Genomic DNA, 21,293 nt, shown 5'->3' on the forward strand with positions numbered 1-21,293 from the left:
CGGATTGTTAGTTTTGAGGTTGAGGTTGCAATCGTATTACGCTATATTTATAATTTTGCTGTACATAAGAAGACATTAGTTTATACAAAATTTATTATCTTTCATCTCAAAATCTCATTTTTCTTTGTTTGACTTATTTACTTACCTTCGTTTTTGTATATAGCATTGAAAAAAGCCATTCTGCGTGAGTTGTGTAAAATATTAAACAAAAAAGGACAAATATCATCGAATTTGGAATTGAAACGATATATCTTGTTACTTAAACCCTATAAATGAAAGCCCGTAACCCGTAAGCTGCTGCCATACGGGTTTGAAAGCGACTTAAAATAATTTAAATAAAACTAGTGATGGGATTATCATCCGGATCGGATTCTGAGATTCGATCCCCATTCAAAGCAATCTCCATTTAATCCCGGATCAAATCCGGATCAAATAAAAAAATTGAGCTTCTAGGGCAGCTGTAATACACCCGGCGATGCTTTGGAACGATTACAGGATATTTTTAATAAATTAAAACTAGTCAAAGTTTATTTTGCATATCAACTCGATTTACGAAGTTATTAAACTTTATGCAAGCAATACGGCCAGGCCGTTCTTTATGAATAATAAAAAAAACTTTATGCAGACACTAATTAAATGTTAGCTCACATTTTCATTCAACTTAGTGGCCAAATTGTCAAAATTATATGTCTGTAGTCAAAAAGGGAAGGCTCGGTAGTCGAAGTGATAGCCGCGACGTCTTCGAATGGCAATACCGAGGTTCAAACCCCATCCCGACCGACTCCTCAAACGCGAAGTGCCTAGCAAGTAGAATAATTTATCAAATTAGTCATCATAGACCCCAATGTGCTAATCGTTCAAATTAGTCATCATAGACCCCAATGTGCGAATCGTTCTCCAGAGGACACTGGTCAATATGGCAAGCCAATGATAAATAAATAGAAGTGGACTTCATCGTACCTTCTTGAAATCTGATAAGAATAACTGAGCTATTTTGCATACAGAACTAGATACCTTTAAGAAAGCTCGTTACACTAGTTCCAGCAAAGGATTGCCCACTTCCAGGTTGGATTGAACTGTATCGAGAATAGTCTAGAGAGTCTTATTCTACCTGTAGCAAGCCCAAATCATGTTAAGCAGTGCCCACAAATTACTAGAGGAATCTAGGAAACCTTGTAAAGCATGTATAGGCCTAATAAACGCTCTCTTTAATATGTGGAATTAGTTACCAAATAGGAATACTTTATTTGATTACCTTTTATTTTAAAACAGACTAAAGGCACGTTTTGTTAGAACTTCAAGAGGGGCAAACTAGCTGTGTTTCTAATTTGAGCTTTATACTCAAAGCCACTTTATTTGTAGATTGATAAACAAATATTAATCCAATTCACTCGAAAAATAACTTGAACATCAATTATTAGGAACTGTTTATTTACGAAAGTGAGCTTGACTTTACGCAGAACTGCTAAGTACCCATTTGGGGAAATATTTTTCAAACAGAAAGGTCACTTAAGCTTATTAGTCTTATATAAATATCGCAAAAGCTCCCCAGCCAAACTTTGTACTATTTGCATCGCTTTGCTTAATGAAACCATTCCCAAAACAAAATTAGCTATCAAAACAACCCTCTAGGCTCACAGTGACCAAACATGACTCCGGGAATATCACCAAGCCCTGACTCCTGTCATTTAGGTTACTAAGAAAAAAAAACGCACATAGTCATAAACCTATTTCTAGCCATTCGCTTACCCAATCAGTGTGCCGCTTCATGCTCCGGTGAAGAAGAAGGTCGTTTTTGCTCTCCAATTCCCACTTATTACCCATCCAGAACAGAAGAGGCAGTGGTGTTTTTTTTTTTTGCCCCCGCCTTCGTTTGCTTCTTTAAAACGATACACCGAAATTTGTAAACCTATTCAGCTGAATCCTTTTTTAAGACAACCGATCCACTTTTATCTTGCTTTTGAATCGTTGTTTTCTGATCTCTGTTTCCCTCGGTTTAGCCCACAACCTGCTCTCACTCACTCTCGCCTCGTTCTTTCTTTTATATCAAACCAACTTCACAGAACTAAGTCCCAGCGAAGCCTACACACCCACGCTACACCTGATAGCGTACAGCGTGAATCAGAAAGGTCGTTCCGAGCCGACGATCCTGGAGGATATAGCAATTAATGAAGCTGAAAAAAGGACCGGTAAGTTGCGCACATTTCGTCCCCGTAGTATCTTGATTGAGTTCACTGTTGTTTTTCCATCGACTCCCAGCTTGCTATTTTCACGGCGAGGCTTAGCGGGTCTCGGGGTGGGACAAAAATGCTAACTTGGGTACGTTACGGGATCGCAAACGATTGAAATTGCACAAACTTTCGGCTTTTAGGGAAAATTTTTCATGAGTTTCGTTTGGGAGAGTTCGATGGGGGAAAAAAATGTCGGAAAGTGTCTTAACGACCGCCTAAGGAAGGTGCGTGTGTGCGATTTTTAGCCTAATTTGTTTTTTTTTCCTTTCCGGACTTTCGTTTACACTGATTTGCTGTACAGTTAGAAGCTTAGCATTGGATTACACGCAGGACAAATCTATACGAAGCCATTTAACCTTATCAAAACCATTTCTTCAAAATCATATTAACAAAAGAGAACGTGAGAGAGAGAGAGAGAGAGCTTCAGCTTTCAAGAGTGGAACGGATGGCAAGGAAACGACACCGAACACCCACAATAAAGAAAAACAGACCCCGCCGGTTATATTCCGATGGGGGTAATCTTTTCACATTAAAACTAATTTTCCGTAAATTTAATAAACAGTTGCAAGATAAACCGGACGTAATCGAGAACGAGGGCAGACCAGCAGCGTAGGACATTCGCACCGTAAGGAGCACCAGACCATGACTTTTGCTTCTCATTCGTTCGATTCCCGGTAGGGTAGCATGTGAGGGTGGGAGTTGTTTGGGTTGTTTTTCTTGCACGGAAGAGATTTTTTCTCCTGTTGTTGCTCTCCACTGTCACTTTACTGCAGTATCATTAGCATCATTTTTAAACTGAGAAACCTTTTCACGGTGACAGTTTTCTTCCTTTTTCTTTGTGCTTCCGCCTTGCGTTGCTGCATCTCGGTTCGTTCGGCCCGATTATTGCTACGTAACTACCGAGAACTGCCGACCGGAGTGAGCCACCATGCTCACATACGACCGTGCCATGACCAAGCTTCGATAAGTATTTTCACGATTTCCCACGAGACTGTCTTAGCATCCCAACGGTGCTACGGTGGGAAAAAAGCAAGTGTATTCCGGGTTCTAGGAGCAAAAACACACTCACACACACTCAAACGATACACATTAAACGGGACGACACAACGGTGACACATTTGGTGCTGGGTGGCACATACGTTTGGCGCGAACGAGCGTGCGGCAGGGTGGTGTAAAAGCTCAAAAATTGCCATCATTTATTTTTATTTTAACGTCGTCTATTGTTTTTCCCAGCGATTGTGAACCTTTGTGCGAACGGCGTTGCTACAATAGATGGAGGCAGAAAGGAAAAAGCCCGGGTATTAGAAAAGGTAGAACGTGATAAAACGCTGTTTGCCTACATTCAGGCGTGTTTCGTGTGTTTTATCACAGCAGACCGTTGGTCGTACCATTAACGGGCGCTTCTTTCTGGTGGCAAAATAAGGGTGTATCAGAACCCCCCCTTTGCTCCGTGGAAAGCTTTATCAATTATCAATAGACGGCTTTAAATATAACCTTTTCAGGAAATTAGTCTTCCGAAAACTCTTTTACTGGTGGAATGGAAAAATATGAGTTCTATAGTAAAATTTAAAGAGATTAACGTTGAACGTTTTCCATCTTCAAAGTGCAATAAATTATACATTATGAGACATAATGATTGATCGTGGAGAATTTTCTTGATGGAGTGCATCTAAATCGATATACTTTCCTTCAAATTGGCGCTCAAATCGAGCTGAATCTCGTTGGTGGCTTAGATGGTTCTTTTTAATGAGCTATCATCGCCCCCGGTTGAGGCAACCATCATTCTGGATTATCGGAAATCCAGACCGTGGTCCATTGCACAGTACCATCTAGATAGTACGTTCATCTAGAAAAACATGTCCCTGCTGAAGAAAGCATTTGAGCAATTTTATCATATTATTTACAACTGGTCAATAATCTGATCAGTGAACAAACGTCCTTGTCTCTGATTGTTAAGCTTGAGCTTCTGAGTCTATCGAATTCTTATTATATGGAAAATATACTCAATGTTTTGGAATTGACCTAGTATAAGGCTAGGCCATTTTTTGCGGCGTGGAAACGACTCATCTTTTCCTCAGTTTGGCATTTAGAAGCGCTTATCTTGACAGCTCTGAACCCGCCTAGAATCTTTTCATCGTTTATACGATTAACTGCAATTAGCTAACAAAGTTAGAACATAGCCCGACTAATGTTGAGTCAAGTAGCTCTTTTTGAAGAGGTGAAGACAGCTGCTCGTTTACATATGAGACATGAGTCCTAGCGGTAGCTCCTTGCTCACTGACTGGTCAGAGCTTGGACAGTGCAAAGAGCTAACTCGTCAGAACTAATAACTCGAAGAGTAAAAATTGCTATGTGCTGAGGGGAAAGAGCTATTTTATGAGGGAGTAGAACTCGCATAGTACTTAGAACAACTATCTAATGATAGAGCTTCATGACGAGGTCAGAGACTTTTTCTTTCCATAACGGAAGCATTACCCATGTTCAAACGATCGGTAAAGATGGCGAGTATATTCTGATAGTGATCCATCTCCTATTATCTGTCAAAATATTTATATTAAAACGACCCTAAACTTAATCAGTGTTCGTTCATTCCGTAACCGAAATTTCAAAACCAACCTTCTGCTTTATACAGCGCCAAAACTTTTTTTCTTTAAATTGTCTCACTAATGAGAACAAGTTTGCCAAACAGCAAACAATAAACGCAACTTTATTAACATTCATCGAAATGAAAACCAAACTCATCCTATACAATATCTCATTAAACCGTACCTGGGTTGAGATTTGGTACAGTTTTTTTGCGCCCCTTTTTGCCCGTTCCTCCGGCGCAATCCCCCCTTTCATCCAACAGTTCGACAGTTTTGCTCGAGAGCTTGCTGGCACAATTAATTTATCTTCACAATTAAGTTTGCCTAGACACAGACACAACTTGTTTGCATTTTGATTCTCCCCTGCTTTATATTCTGAGTTGCATACTTCCCTTGTTTCGATGTTTGCCGCCATGGCAAAAAAAAACCCGCACCAACCCTCCCGCCCACCCCCGAAGGTAGCGAAACACCGCTTTCAAAGCAGCAAAAAGCAACAAGCTACAGCAAACAGGAAGGTGGAAAAACTTTTTCACTTCCCTCTCAGCTTCTCGCTGTGTGTCTCTGTGTATGTGTGTGTGTGTATTTTTCCGTCCTTCCCTACTATGTGCTATGCTTTGTTTTTGTTTCTTGTGATATATTTTATTTCCATCAGCTGTCCCCCTTCGATGGTGTAACGATCGTCAGAAAAAGTTCTACCGTTGTCCGTTATGCGTTACCATCTCCCTCGCTACATTCTGTGCTCTGTCTATGCCCCACGCTTGGTTTCTCCCTCTCATCCCAATTCTAACTTCGCCCGACGTGCTTGCAGCTCGTTCAGCACATCAAATAGAATGTTTTCCTAATTTTACGTCCAACTTTAGCCCATTGGCTACGTGTTTTATTCTGTCCATTCCATTCCATTCTTGATCGCCCGTGCCCGGACGCACAGTGTGTTCGGTCGTACTAACGAACAACAGGCGCACAACACCGCACAGCCGTCCAGCCATCGGGATCGAGATGATGGTGAGAAAAGTTATCACTTACTTTTCCTAACGATGTAAACAAATTTTCCCCGATGATGTGGTCATCACACAAATACGCTTCAGTGCATCTCGCCGACAGCCAGCAACCGTGCCGAGGGCGCGGGAGCGATGAGATAATGATGGGTGAACTTTTTTCTTGCTTTGCCGATGGAGGCGCCCAGCGGTCGCTCACTGGTGGTACGGTAGTAGGTGGCCTCCATTTTGCCACAAATCGATATAGCACGATGGTTGATGATGTTGCAGATGGTGACGGGTGCGGGTTTGTAGTGAAGTGAGCTGTGCAGAGCAGAGAATGGCGCGGGATCGACGTTCGGCGAATTTTTGGACCCGAATAAACAGACCGTTCAATTTTTGGCCTAATGGTACGATAGTCCTTCAAAACGTGCAAGGATGAAGTGGGGCGAAAATAGTCAAAGATGAAAAGTTTCCCCGCAGCTCATCCAAACCAAATAATTTTGGGGTGACGATGATTGTGATGACCGCCGGTAACAAGTCTGAAGTTTTTCCTTGCCGTCTCCCGTACATTATATATATTTTTTGGTTCACTTCACCGAAAGCAGAATAGACAACGACGGTTGCAAGTGGTTTTCTTTTTTGAGAAGCTTGGGAAGCGCTATAGAAATGTTGGCTAGCGCACGATAACGACCACGAGAAACGATTCTAATGCCAAATGTGCTCTATAATGTTAAGTGGAATTTCGCTCCGGTCCAGCATCAAGTGGATTTTTTCGCCTACTTTAATCCGTCCTGCTTTTGAAGCTGCTCAATGGCTGTTTTAAGGATTTAATTCTAACCACTTCTAACCACCGAAATCGCACGCGCGCGCCCTCGTATTGTACGATTGAAATTTCACTCAACCCACCTGGCTGGCTAGTATCGCTTCCGTCGCTCCGTCCATTCATGAATAATCAATCAATCGTTTGCGATCGCACCACAACCGTTCGCTAGCAGTTCGATTAGAGTGCCACCGACATTCCGGCAGAACTGAAGCAGCCCCGGCTTTTTAATGCTAAAGCCACTGCTGCTTGAAAGGGTTGGCGCAAATGTATGAGCGAAATAAATGGTTGCCTCCAAAATCGGACGTACCACGACCGGACCGGGAAGCTCATCGTGCCAAAGCCACACAAATGCACGCTAAATCAACGTCTGCCCGGGACCTGTATGCAGTCCGGTCAACATGGGCAAACAGTGTGCCTTTCCAACCGTAACCAAACTGGCGGGAAAGCATGGGCAATCAAAAAAGAAGCAAAAAACCACACACACACAAACACACACCCAAGCTTACGTTCCTGCAGGAAAATGCAGCGAATGGAGTGAACGGTGGTGCTTGTTTTTTTTTTCTTCTTCCACATTATATTGCCTGCTCCTGTGGTGCTCTTTTTATCAGGCAGCAACCGCTTCGCCTACCTACAGACGGCGTGTGAACCACAAACATTCACTGACGCAACGGCGTACTGCAACGCTAATGCGCTGGTGGGATTTCTTTTTTTCCCCCCGGACTGCGAACGAGAGCGCAGTTTCAAATGCAGCTGCCGGTTGAAATTTTTCATGAACTGTTTTGCTATAAGATAAATGATCGCGCAAAGGAAATATTCGCGCCCAATGCACCTCAACCATCATCTAGCGCTAGCCTCTTTTTTGTTGCGTTTTTTTGAACTCGTTTTGTACTTTTATTTTATCGGTCGGCTCAACTCGTCGGCACGGTTCCGTATGTGGTTGTGGGGCTGGCACACACACACACACATACACTATTACACAGCAAAGCTTTCGGTTAGGCAAACGGGGACATGAAAATGGACACCCAGGCAGCATTAGATCGGGAGTGCATTCCGAAACCGCCTCCCGACAACGCGAAAGGCAAGGTGATTTATTTTATCGCTGAAGATGAATCTTCCGACGTGGCGCGGATGTGTGAGCTGTGTGATCATCTCATCCTGACCCGAGCTGGAACTTCGCGCAACATTACCCACCGCAATGGGAAAAAAAGGTGTGAGTATGAGATATGCGTGACCGGGTCATGCGAGAGAACTCGAGTCGCACAACGATCTCATACACACACACACAGCTCGGGGTAAATTGGGTCGAATTGTGGGCGGGCAACAAAATAGGTGGTGATTACCGTCGGTAATAGTAAGATATTTATAACCGATGTCTTTCGCTTTCGGAACTAGCACTTTCGCTAATGGTTGAAGAAGTGGAGCGTAGCGGTTTTGGGCATCGCCAGCAAGCAGACTGCGGAAGGGCAAGAAGTGGTGCTCATCGGCATCGGCACTACTGCCTAAATCGATCTGTACCCATTTGTTCAACAAATGATCGGGGTAAACCGAGTTGGCATGTTACTATTTCTCATCGCCATCAAATGCATTAGCTAAGATTTCGCTGAGAGGATTTTGAATATACTTCACGAGGCATTTTCGTATTCGTGTTCGTCGAAATTCGTATAAAAAATAAGGGTTATTGAGCAGTAATTTCCTTTCACAATACATGGAATTGGCTAGAAAAAATATCATTCTGTCACAGTTGTTTTAATTCGGATTTTCAGTTCCACGAAACATTGAAAAAAATTCTAGTAAAAAACAAAGTTTCATTATTTCTCAGAAAATCCTTGAGACCCTTTTCACTAGAAGTATGTTTTATAGCTTCGAGCTATATTGACATAACATGGATCTTTTTGAGAAGCAAACATTCTTTTCTTGAAATTCAGCACATGTGAAGGTGTAAATCGGCTAAACGCTGCTATTAACCTTGACGTTTCCCTAGTATTTTATAATTTTTTTAGAAAAATGCTTGAAGTCCGATGCTAAGCTTGAGAATGGAAAGCCAATTTAAGACCACTTCATCAGCGGTACGAGGTTTGCAAGAATCGGGACCGATTAGACCACATTGATTTCAGTCCGCTCTGGACTTTACTTGTACTCAAACATGAGTATTAAATATTTGTCCAAAAAGACTCGATTGCTCGCAGACTAATTTTTATCTCTGAGCTGATAGATTCATTCTATGACTCAAGCTCATCAAATTCCATATCTAACTTCCTGTTACTTGATGTTACCCGTTGCTCGATAGTCGGTCCTGCGAGTGTAATGATCGCCAGTCAACAACAAACTTTTAAACAACAAATAGATCAACAAGCAACAAATATGTAAAAGTTTACTATTTTTTACTTTGGCTGAACATACATTGGCATCTTTCACTTTGATTGATCTATTTGGCTTTAACTTTGAATTAATGTTGAAGTGATTTTTTTAGAATAGAATTGTCTGGACCTATCGCAGAATTGAAGTGGTTTAACTATATCGCAAATATTTCAACTTACTTCTTAACTGACTCTTGGTAAGCAAGTGTTACAACAGCTTCGAGATCTTGGACTGGTAGAAGCCATTCAAGGAGATAACGATTATAACACTACACTCAACTTATAGCTTACTACGCCTTCTCTTTTCATGAGGCCTTAAGATATATTGCCGGCTGCGTGGCATGGTGATATGACCAGTCTGAAACCTTGCTAGTCTGATTAGCTTTACATCAGTGAGATCTGTCCTTAGATATATAGTAGGCCAGACATCTTTCTAATGAATGCTGGTAAGAAGAATTTCTCTTGCTTTGAACTGGACCCTGTTCCATCTCAAAGGAAAATTTAAGTGCCGTGTCTGTACAGTCAGTCTCAGCTTCGTCCTTACGATAGGTGGTAATTTAACTGATTAAACCAAAAAATTGTGAAACGAAATATATTTATAATATTCAAAATTTGTCTTAGCAACATAACAACAACCCTCTTTTATACTTGGATTTAAATACGTCTGTACTTCAAAGTGCCTATCGTGCTGCTTCATTTATTCCATTCCGATAATCCGATAGGCATAAAAAGGGCTCCACATTCGGCCAAGAATTTATTTATCGAAACAGTGCAAACAGTTTCAAAAATACATATTTCCCAGAAGGACACTGAGCCAAGCACCGACGGGACTACAAATATCTCGCACAAAAAAATATACCTTTATCCCTCGGTTTAAGGCACGTGTTTGTTCTGTAAGTGCCTCTTCCTCTCCCTGAACACACGCTAGCCGCAGTGATTGTGTTGCGCTCTTCGCAATGGAAAACGGAGCAAACCGAAAGTACAACTTCTAAACCATGCTTAGCCGCACCGATAATCACATCCCGTCCGCTGTTGCTCTGCTCCTTCTCGAAAGCACCATCCGATCGATAAGAAGAACACGGGAGCAACAACAGCCAAAAACGAACCAAAGCCGGCCAACGCAACGGATTCTCGCAACAAAGTTGTCACCCATCAGTGCGTTAATTTTTATGCACATCCGGGTCAACGTTTTACGTCTCTTGCCACTCATCCATTGTTGCTCTTATCTTTCTACCTCCTCCTCTAGTCTCCTCCATCCCTCCCCACATCCCACCCTTCCTGCCCCCAACCAAGTTCGATTTGAAGCGCTCGCAGCAGCCAGAAAAACAGAAGCGCCCAAACCAAACAAGCAACAAAAAAAACCGCCCGAGCTGCTAAAGTTTTATTGCAATTGGAATTGGTTTCCGCCAATCTCGCAATGGGTCCCCATATTGCAATTAAAAAGTTTTACATTTTATAGACCCCCACCACGCTCGGCGTCTCCTACCCGGTCGTGCCCAACATTCGGGGCCACTTTACCGGGAACCGGCGAGAGCTTGCACTAGAGACACAGATAGAAGTACGCCCGGCAAAAAAAAGGAAGATCATCAACGCATCATCTGAGCCACAAGTTGGAAAGGGGGGGGGGGGGGTTGCTGGGGCGCAAAGCCTCTATCCAGTGTACCACCTACCAGCGCGCTTCCGGTTTTTAAGCCACCCAGCCCAGTGAGTGATCTTTTGGCCAACTGGGATAAAAAACTTTATCCATTCGCAATCCTCGACGCGCGGTTCATTACTTATTCATGTGGCTGTGGGTTTTAGCCCGTGTCGTTCTTCACCGGAGAGAGGGGCTGGAGAGGAGGGGAAATAAGAGAGGGGGACTTGATTGAAGCAGCATCCGGATACACCCCATTGCTTAGGCGCGAAAATCGGAAATGCGCACGCGAAACCACGCAACAGCAGACACACGCAGACAGCGGGCAGGTCCGCCCGGTTTCGGACTGTCTCCGTACATGTGCTCGAGGCGCATCGAAGGAAAAGAAAATCGCTAACGTATCGCTTCGGTAATTGAATGCGGCAAAACGGAAATAAATTTACCACCCTCCGTGGAATTCATCCTTCTGCCAGCTTCCCTTACTCCCTAGCCTGAGACCGATGAGTGGCCGTCCGCGTTGTACGTTTGGATCCTTGGGAGCATCGTTACTTCAACCGGTACGATACGAAGTCTGTCATTCGTCGCTTTGGAAAGGCAAAAAAGGAAAGCTCCACACTTTCACTGCTACCAGGACAGCAAACCGTTCCTGTGTTGAAGCTGGCAGTAAATCCGTCGGTGCGTAACACGAATGCAAACGCTGGAACCGGTGGGTTCATTCACCGTTCGGCTGTTTATTTTCACTTCCAATCGTAAACAACACCGGAAAACCCATCACCATCATCACCACCGGTAGCAATTGGAGGAAAGAGTGCAAGCAAGAGAGCGAGTGAGAGAGAGAAAGAAGGTAGCCAGATGGGTGGAAAAATGGAGAAAAACTGGGCGCACACTTAGGCGCGATCTTCACTTGAAGTTCTCGCATTGTTCTCGCTTTATCGGTTGGCAAAACTGGGTTCCGGGACTTCGACCTTGCCTGCGCGGGTACGTACACGGTTCGTTCGGATGCTCGTTTTCCATTTGAACGTTTTCATCACCTTCAGCGCACACACACACAAACACACCCGCGAGCTTACAAACAAGCACACTTACATATTCCGTTTTTCATCTCCCGCCTCCTCCGAGGGAGGCGCTGGAAAAATAGGAGCCTCCCCCCGACCGCCGTTCGTTTTGCGGTCATGGGCGAGAAAATCCGTGGCAAAATTGTGATAAATGACGAACCGCTTTTCCGCCACCGCAAACCCGGTACCACGGGCTTTCCCGAGCTCCAGTGTAACGAGCGGCGGATTGCGCTCTCTTTTTATTTCTTCTTCTTCTTTGCTCGCGTTGTTTCGTCCAACGTAGAATGCGATGCACAATGCCCGGGAAGGCTTTTCCTTATTTTTCGTATCATTATAATAAATGGATTTTCTTCATACACGATAAATAATCATCATCAATTTTAATGGCGATCGATTTACTGGCCAACCAACACCAAAGCCCCATACATTCTCGGGCTCCAGGTTACTTCGGGGTCCGGGCGCCATTGCATTGCAGATAGGACAACGTTACCCGCACGCTGAAGGTTGCGATACAAAGGGCCTTCAATTTTCTTTTTTTGCCTATAGTCTTCGTTTTGAGGCTTCGGAATCGACACAATGGCCTTTGCGGGATGCATGAGGGGTGAGCTTTTTTTATGATAATTTACTAGCCACATTGCGCCCTCCTTTTTTCCGAGCGGCTTGAACTCTTGGAAAAACGAACAGCACTGGAATACTTTCATCCGCTCATCTATCAGCCGGTGGCAACCACACGGTCGCTGGTAAAGGCTTCCCATCCAGGTTCGAGGTCACAGCAGCTTGATCGTGCGTACCTCCATTCCAAGTAGTTTCATTCCACTTCCAACCGTCCGTCACACCTTCCCCATTCCCACTTCCCCACGACCGTGAAACCGTACCAGGGTAAAACTTTTCGTCGTTGCAATCGTTAACTTTGGCCCGGGCGTCTGCGGTTTCTCGACGATTGATGAAGTCTTCACTATCAATCAATGCCTCCCCGGACCGCCGGAATGCCTTCCGATGTCAGGGGGCATCCATCGAAAGCAGCAGCCCGCGGGTGTTGCTTCCTTATTCGGTGGAACGAGAAAAAACCCTTCCGAAAAATGGTTTGGCACTAAAGAGGTGTTGAGTGATGCAAAATGATAGGCACTTGGACTGCTGGTAGCTGCTGCTGTTAGTGCGCTCGGTGTGCACTCGTTACGGATCACGTTGGAAGACATTCTTTTAGCAGAAGGAGGCATGATTCTTTTTTTTTCTTTCCTTTGGAATCTCATGTCAGGGAGACTTTACCGTTTCACTTTCCCGAGGTGAATGATTTTTCACTTTCAACGCGCTGCTCTTGTGATTCATCTTGTTGCGCGGTTAAAAATGACTCTCGTGGGCATCTATTCTTTGAATTAAATGAATTAAATTGGGTCGATAGACTTTTTTTAATATTTTGGGTTGTGAGGACCTCCTGAAGTATTTATATTGGGATGTCACAAATTCATAAAAAATCGATTTTTTAAGAAATTAACCGTTTTTATTTTACCAACTCCAACCAGTTCTTAACCAACAGTGAATGGTCCAGGTCGACTAAATACCGATCATCTTCGAAGTTTAGAAAACTGCGTTTAAAATTTGATATAACGGATGATGATGGTGTCCTGATGACGACTGATATCCCGATATAGGTTCGAGAAGGTCGAAGTTGTCCTCGAGATACTTCTTTCTTCTTATTTGGCCCTAAAACCTCTTAAGATCTGACCAAATGGCCCTGCCATTTCTGATTTCTCTTGACTTGATTTTACCCGTGCTGCAAACGGGGAAGGGGTCTGGATTGAATCTGAATTGGTCCTGCCCTATAAAGACCGGTGCCACCGCTCAATATCTTCTTTTTCCTCCTTGGCACTACAACCTTGAGAGGTCTCCGTCTGCCATTGTTTCTGGCTTTCTGTGACATGGTTTACACCCATAGCAAAGTAGTCAGCCCTGCCTACGGGGAGGCGGTTTAGATGGGATTTGAGCCGTCCCTGCCGGTCCTGCCGTGTGAAGACCGGCGCCGTTATCGCCTCGATTCCAAAATATGTCAATTTATAAATTCAACAATGCAAAGCAAAGCTTAAGGATACCTATCCAACATACTAAATCCTCTGGTTGTGTTCCATCCGATTCCTGATAGTCTCCTAGGCATCACCTACTTTAATAGCCTTAATTTATCTACAAATCTACAAATAAAAATATTTCAAAGCAAAAAATAATTGAAATACGAACAGCGAGGTGGCGTGTGATAATTAGCAAATATAAAGAGGTTTTAAGGTCCACCGTCAGGAGTTGGTGGACGCTGAGACCTACATTCAGTTAGGCACCCTGAACTAGCTGTTTATAATTTTCTAGTGCAGAGATTGGATAGAAAAAAATGTTTTGAATAATATTTAAATATTGCAAGCTGTCACAGTCATCTCATTAAAGTTATCCGAGACGGAATCGTCATCATTTGTGCAATCAGCTGCACATTAATTTAGCTTATTGATCCCCCGTGTATTCGCTTCGCATTTCACGAGTTATTCAAAGATTCTAAGTACGATCACATGAGCGATGTGTTTTTACCACCCTCGTGATAGGTCCCACCTTTCAATACTTTAAAATTAACTGACAAACAGAGTCTTTCTCTTCTGGCCGTCAACGACTTACTGAGTCGCCTCGTCAACATCGATTAGCATCGTCAGCACTTTCGTCCAGTATCCGAAGTTGCGGTCCCCAACTGTTTTCCGGGTCACTTCGTCAAGATCAAGGAGTATCGTCGACGGGCTTCTGGTATTCGATAGCTTCCTGACCTATGGCGATTGGAAGCAGACATTGAAGTTAGCTGCGACACTACTGAAAAACACTCGAAGGAAAACTTCAAAAGTATAGCCTTTAAAATACTTTCTTCACTTATTTTTACCGAAGGAACAATACATGTTTGCAAAATATCTTCTTCAAAGCTTCAACAAAAGTGCAAAGCATCAAACAAACCAACCCCACGACACTTTTAATATACTGTAGATGGTTCAAAATAATTTATAATCCTATTTTAAATCCCAAATAGTTGTATATCGACCTATTAAAAATACAAAAACTGTTAAATTAAAATTAAAAATCCGTTACCTGTAAATAATCAAGAGCGGTGAAAATATTGCTTTTGTTAAAGATATTGCTTATCTTGCCAGGGCTTAAACAGGAGTACGAGGATACATTTGAATAACTCAAGATTCAATATTCAATATCCACTCATAAAATTCTCCCTTAAAATAATTTTAAACATCGTGAACACAAAAAATCGTGTAAACAACCCAAGCAGCACTCTATCCTTTGGCTGTAAACCCTAAATAAACCACAAAACCCACTTCAACTGCAAAACACTGCAAAATAAAAGAATAACAACACACACAAAAATGCACCATTACACCAAACTACCACCAGTAAACAACCAGCGAGCCAGCATTTCGGTAGGAAATGAAAAACACTTAAAATATCGCTTAAACTACTACTCCAACGGCCAATAGATCCGGCCGAAACGTATTTATTTTAATAAACCGGAAAAAACACGCTTCTCACCACAATCCCCGCATTAAACCGTGCCCCGAGCATACCGTCGTTACCTCCCTCGAAGGCAACATTGATCTTTGCCCCTTCCGGTTCGATCCCGCTTTTCTTTGACCCCCGTGCTCCATCCTCCACACCCACCGCAAACGTCGCCTTTCCTTTCACGCTTCGAAAGAGTAAAGTGTAGAAATTTTCTTTCTGTTTTCCCTTAACAATTTCCCCACACAATACGCCGTGCTGGACCGTATTTGAACGGAAGAAAAACGCTCCATGGGAAGCTGAGCAAAAGAAAGAAGAGAAAAGTGGTGGGAGAAAGGACTCACCGTTCAGGGCAACACTCCCGCAAATCGTTTATCGTTTATTTAGCGAAAAACCGAACCGATTGGAAAAATGGTCCTCAATTCCCGTTCCCGGGCGATCGATTGAACCAACTTTTCGGTGTTTACCCACTCGAAGTGAAACCGGGTTGCCCTTACAATGATGAACCTGTGTGCCGGGTGTGACGGCGGGCAGATAAGGGGCAAACGAAACCGTTGGGAAAAGGACAATCGAATGCCCCACACACACACACACACACACACACACACCAACACACTGGCATAGATATGGGCGCGCAAATCTATCCCCAACGGTCGATAAAAAATGGAGGACGGGGCACAAATCGTACGAATAGGAATGTACGGACAGCACATACCAATAAATACACACACACAGATTTGTTGGAAAGCGTGAGAGAGTAAGAAGATCCTGCCGGAACAAATGCCACATCCCTTAGCACCCAGCCGGATGCACCCCCTAGAAACCAGTCACTGCTGTTTCCGTACGATCGAGGAAATATGACCCGAAACAGGTCTTGGCGTCGTCTTCGTCTCGCCCACTCGCCCACAGCTCCTGCTGACGGGAAGAAGAAGAAAAAAAGGCAGGCAGAACTCTTAACACGTGTACTGCAAAACGACACTTTGCATATATGCAAATGTGCTTCGGTCAGCACAATCGAATACGCAGCCGATAGATTCACTCCAGCCGCCGAGTTAGAGCTGCCGGGTCGGGAAAAATGGTCCCACTGGAGCTCTGAATCTCCCCGGAGCTAACCTCTCCCTTTGGCGCTATATGGGGTTCACTGGAAAAGGGGTTCTCTGTGTGTGTGTGTGTGTGTCGTAAAAAAAACGAGAGGATCAATAAAACTCGGCTTCCGACGATGGGTCAATGGTAAACATTTTGGAAATGTTCGTTGCCGGAGCTTGGATGGAAAACAGACGGGATCCATCTCTCAGATGGCAGCTCAGCTGGCTCCCGCTTACGAGATGGGAAACCAGTGTTCGGTTCTTTGCATCTTGAGTACAGTTTTTCGCATTCTTACCCCACCGTGTATGTGTGTGTGTTACTAACAATGCGATGACGACGACGACGTTTTGTGTCCCGATTTTAGTGGAACAGGAGGACATCAGCAACACAACACTACCAAACCAACCAACAACATTCCGGACCCGGGGAGCTTTCTGGGTGCCCTTATTTTTTCCCCGGCTCATACCACGGTGTCAAGTGGTGGGAAGGATTTCGTTTGGTGCCGTCCGTGTCTGGTCGAAGGTTTCTTGCTGACACACGAAACATCGTGCGAATCGACCTGCTGTACAGCGCACATGTGCGTTTTCTGATACCGCCCTCTCCACATCCCACCCCGAAACCGCCACACACAGCAAGTGGGATCGCACCGCATCCTTGAACGCATGTGTCCACGGGAGCATAAAAGCAGCATATCCAACATCATTATCCATTCTGCTGAATGTGTATGTTTTTTTTTCTGCTCCTTCTTATATGTCCCTCCTCCAATGTGCTCCACCATTCTACGTGTGTGCATAAAATGGTACTGTGTGTGTGTGTGTGTGTGTGTTTTGTTTTCTTTTCTTCCCCCCCTCCTTCCCTTTACTGTCCACACCGGTGCCGGTGAGTGTGTGTGTGTGTTTACCGGTGAGCGATTTTCCACCCAGCGATCCCATTCGACGGTTGATTATTCTGTAGCTCATTGAAATTTTGTACCCTTTTCAACTGAATCTAAGTATGCCGTTTTGCCATTGACCGCACACACACACACACGCTGCCTGATTATCCTTTCAAGCGCTCGGGGTTTTGTGACGGTGCTTGGGCACTTCTTGGTTTTCTTGTCTACCTATCTCTCCCGTATATGGGATGCAATAAATGCTAACTATCTGGGCAATATTTACCAACCGTTACAGTGTGCTTGGTGCATTTTCTTCCTGCGGCCTGAATACGAGGATTAGCTCTTTGTTTGGTTTGAATAACAAGAGCCAGAGCGACTTATTCGCGGCAGTAAAGATAGCAAACGAATACCGCTTTTTTGTTTTTTTCTTGGGTTGGTTGCTAAGCGAGCGTTAGTTTATGAGCTTGTAGCGATGATATATTCAGTTGAGAGGACTGGTTTTGAATTTGGCTCGGTCAAGACTGGCTAAGTCCGGGTGGACGGAAATGAAATGTGGATTGACTTTTGTTCCTTTTTTTATTGGATGGTTTGTGATGATGGCTATCAATGTTTCTTATTCCTAAAATTTTCTAAATTTTAGATAAAATGACACATGTTGACGACGTGCTAATCTAACAATAGACACACTGATGATTTAGATCTTAAATAGTACGATCTAATTAACTAGAAAAAGTCTAGTCTATTATTTATATGCAGAAATGGATACCCAATAAATTGAGGTCTAGTTACGGCACTCAAAAATGACTAGTCTTCACGCCATCGTGTTTGACCATCAATACCAGATAAAGAATGATGGTAGCATCATTCAGCTAGCTCGAGGAGTAGCACCAAAGCGCCAAGTCTGATCTGCATTTGATGAGACTATGAGTGCATAGTCTTGGAGAGACTAGAATTTTCCAGGAATACGATTTTCAAGAAGCTTTATATAGCTAAGTTTTATCCTGCCAACCAACTGCAGGTCTCGAAGCAAACTTTCATATTTCTTCACGACAATACTTCATTCCAAGTGCAGTACAGTGAGAAAATCTCGCTTCAAATACTCCGAAACGAAAGATTCTTTATCATATACCATTTATTTAACGAACCAAGCCACGGTAGAACCAAAGAATACGAGGGATAATCAACAGAACTTTAAGTTTACAGTGACGGACAAAAGAAGAACTTTAAGAATCTTATTTTATAAAAAGGTGGAGATTTTTTTATAATGGAATTATGGTGGAGAACTATTAAACTGATTTTTTATACAAATTAAATTAAATGTATTAAGATCATCAGATGTTCATCGGCTCAGATTCGGTTCAAATGTTCCTTTTATAATTTAGGATCGATTTCTTATGAAGCTGGGTTTCCCATCCACCATTCGGTAAAAATAAAATCCAATAACTTCCGTGTACATAATAAATATTAAAACTATTTAAGTGTAAAAAAATCAATTTGTCTACCGCTTATAACTAATAGCTAGTTGTCCTATCAATTGCAAGGGGTGTGTGCTAAAAATGCAAACTGTTGCGATGTAATTTTGGAGGTAAAAGGCACGTAAACCTTTTAAAATAAAATAATATTCAAAGTGAAATACTGAAGCCAAGATTTGTGTTGCTTTTGGGATGTTTCATTCACACACATGTAAACTTTAACAGAGGCCAACTCAGTCTTGTTGTAGTTTAGGTCTCAAAATTTATAAATTATATAGTTTTTATATTCTAATCTAATCATCTGGCAATTTCTGAACGAACACAACATTGATGCTGAATAAAAAATTATATCTATTGAATGTATTAGAATCAGAAGTATCTTAAAGCAAAACGGCAGGCTGTCCTTCATGAACAAAAAAACGATAGTTCATTTTTTTGTCCTTCATTGTACCTGGCACTCAATAGATGATTTTTTTTGTCTCAATTTATCTATTGAAAGAAAGCATTGAGTATTTAGTAATGAGGACAAATATACATTTTATTTAAAAATATTTTTGCTTGAAACGGATAAAGGAATATAGGGATAGATCTCTGTACTCGGTTGCATAGCGAGTCTTGGTATATCTTTGTAATAATCCTAAACATTGTTAAGCAGCCATACAGATGGATAACAGACAATTGCCAAGGCGATGTCCCTCTTCAAACACTGATTTAAGATAAATTATCCAATGATTTGCATTAAAATTCAGATGCTCAAAACAATTTAGTTTGGAAGCCATACAGTCACTATAATGCTGGAGACTATTGTATTCAAGCTCATGAGCTCAACTAATGCTAATAGTTTTCTTACAAAATCCCTTAAGTTAATTCTTGTACAAAATTCTTGCCATACTTTCTGCACTGCAAGAAACAAATGTCAAATTGATACGTAGAATTCAGACCGGCACAAAAAGTTACGATGTAACTTTATTGACCATCAATGCTTTATGATTCTTGAAACTAAAACCACACACACACACACAAAATCGCTTTATCAGTAAATCTGTGATTTAGTGCTACTCATCGTAAAACGGAAACGATCGATTGCGAAAAAGATACGTTCCTGTGCTTTTTATCCTGAAAATCACTAGCATTAACCACATGCAGAGGGATGCATACATGCATGTATGCATCCATTTTACATTGACCGAAGGTTTGGTACAAGAGCGTCACTCAATCTGCAAACCGTGGCCAGGCTACGATAAAAAGAAACCCAACTCCCCGTTTTCTTTTTAAACCCGAAAACCACAAACGAGCGAACGGAGAAAGCAAACGAAGCGCATAAAGCCCCCGTTCGTTGACAAATACAATGCGGGTTAGATCCGTTCCGTGGTCACTGGGTTAGGGCACCAGGGGGTGGAGCAGGGTTTTGAGTAAAAATTTGCAAACACAAAAAACTACCAGGGAAAGCTGAGGATCGATGTGCTGGGAATCGAAGCTGCTAGGTTTTCGCGAATAGATTTTCCACCGTATTACAGCGCTTCGAACAGTCGTAAGTATGTCAACCGCTGCTGCCGGTGCTTCTGGCAATTTCGGGTCCGGGTTGGATAAGGAAGGGGTTGGACATGTTTGTGGAAGTGTCGCCTGAAGTGCTATCCTCTGTGCAGTGGCACTTTGAGCGAGCTTTAAGCTGGACAGCAGCAGCTCGGTTTGTGGTAAGAACTTGTCCGCTTTCTTTGCCATCCGCGAGTCTGCAGAAGTGGTGCGCACTGTGGGCGAGGTTTAGTTCAAAAGGTGGTCAAAATTTGTATGCCAAGTGCTCAATATTTCTTAACATTAGCGCATTATAAAATCTAAGTGTTTGCTTCAAACAATTTCTTCACTTCTAATGTGCTCTACTTCTGGAGCTTTCCTTCCTTTTTAGACTCTCTCGATCCCAACGTCCTCTAATGCTATCCTTCAGCATTATCCACCCCGAAAAACGAGAAATGTCCATTCCTTTAGCTTGTCCTAACAACCAAACACACACAAAAACCTGCCATTCCACCAGCGTCGGAACGGAGGAGTTGGAGCTTGAAGGAGGAACTGAAGCTAGTGAACGCGCACTAGTGGGCAATAAAATTCAACCCATTTCCTACTGCACCATCTACCCACCGTACGATATCCGGCGTGCATGTTGGACACACCAGGACACAACCGGGAAGCCTGCCACAGACAAATGACCCACCATTGCAAAAGCTTTCCACTTTCGTTTAAAGCTTTTACCTTTCACCGGATCACCCTTGCCCGAGCGCTGGCGCTGTGGAACGGATGGGTTAAAGGGGATGGCAGGCAAAAATGGTATTATATCCTTGTGCCCTTTCTTTCTCTCTCTCTCACACACCTCTTTTCCGTTGTCACCTCCATCAACTCCGGGAGTGCACAGTCCCGTGGTAACCCTCGGGATGAGGTGTTTTTGTTTCATTTTCCTGAGTGCCGGAGTGATACCGGTCGTACCGGTGGATGGATTATATGTTTCCTTTTTTTTGTTCTCCCCCCTGCTGGTGTTGCTCTGTGAGCAAAAGAAGCTTATGTGAGCTTTCCCGAAACCATTCACCTCGAAACCTCGGCGCCACATTTCAGCTGGTCGTCATCAGCAAATTCCGCTTCTCTTTCGCCCAACACACAGGAGGGAGAAAAAAACAACACGGTTTGCCTCT

General features: G+C 43.1%; 1 protein-coding gene across 2 annotated transcripts in view; it reads left to right on the plus strand.

Moving 5' to 3' along the window:
• LOC118502680 overlaps positions 1–21,293 on the plus strand; it is a 160,303-nt gene that overhangs the window by 132,158 nt on the left and 6,852 nt on the right. For both annotated transcript variants that reach the window (XM_036035189.1, XM_036035188.1), the window contains one exon: positions 2,064–2,189. In XM_036035189.1, coding sequence (XP_035891082.1) covers positions 2,064–2,189 — 126 coding nt within the window. The remainder of the gene's footprint in view (positions 1–2,063; positions 2,190–21,293) is intronic.

The sequence above is a fragment of the Anopheles stephensi genome, chromosome 2 (assembly GCF_013141755.1).
Source record: "Anopheles stephensi strain Indian chromosome 2, UCI_ANSTEP_V1.0, whole genome shotgun sequence".
Taxonomy (NCBI): domain Eukaryota; kingdom Metazoa; phylum Arthropoda; class Insecta; order Diptera; family Culicidae; genus Anopheles; species Anopheles stephensi.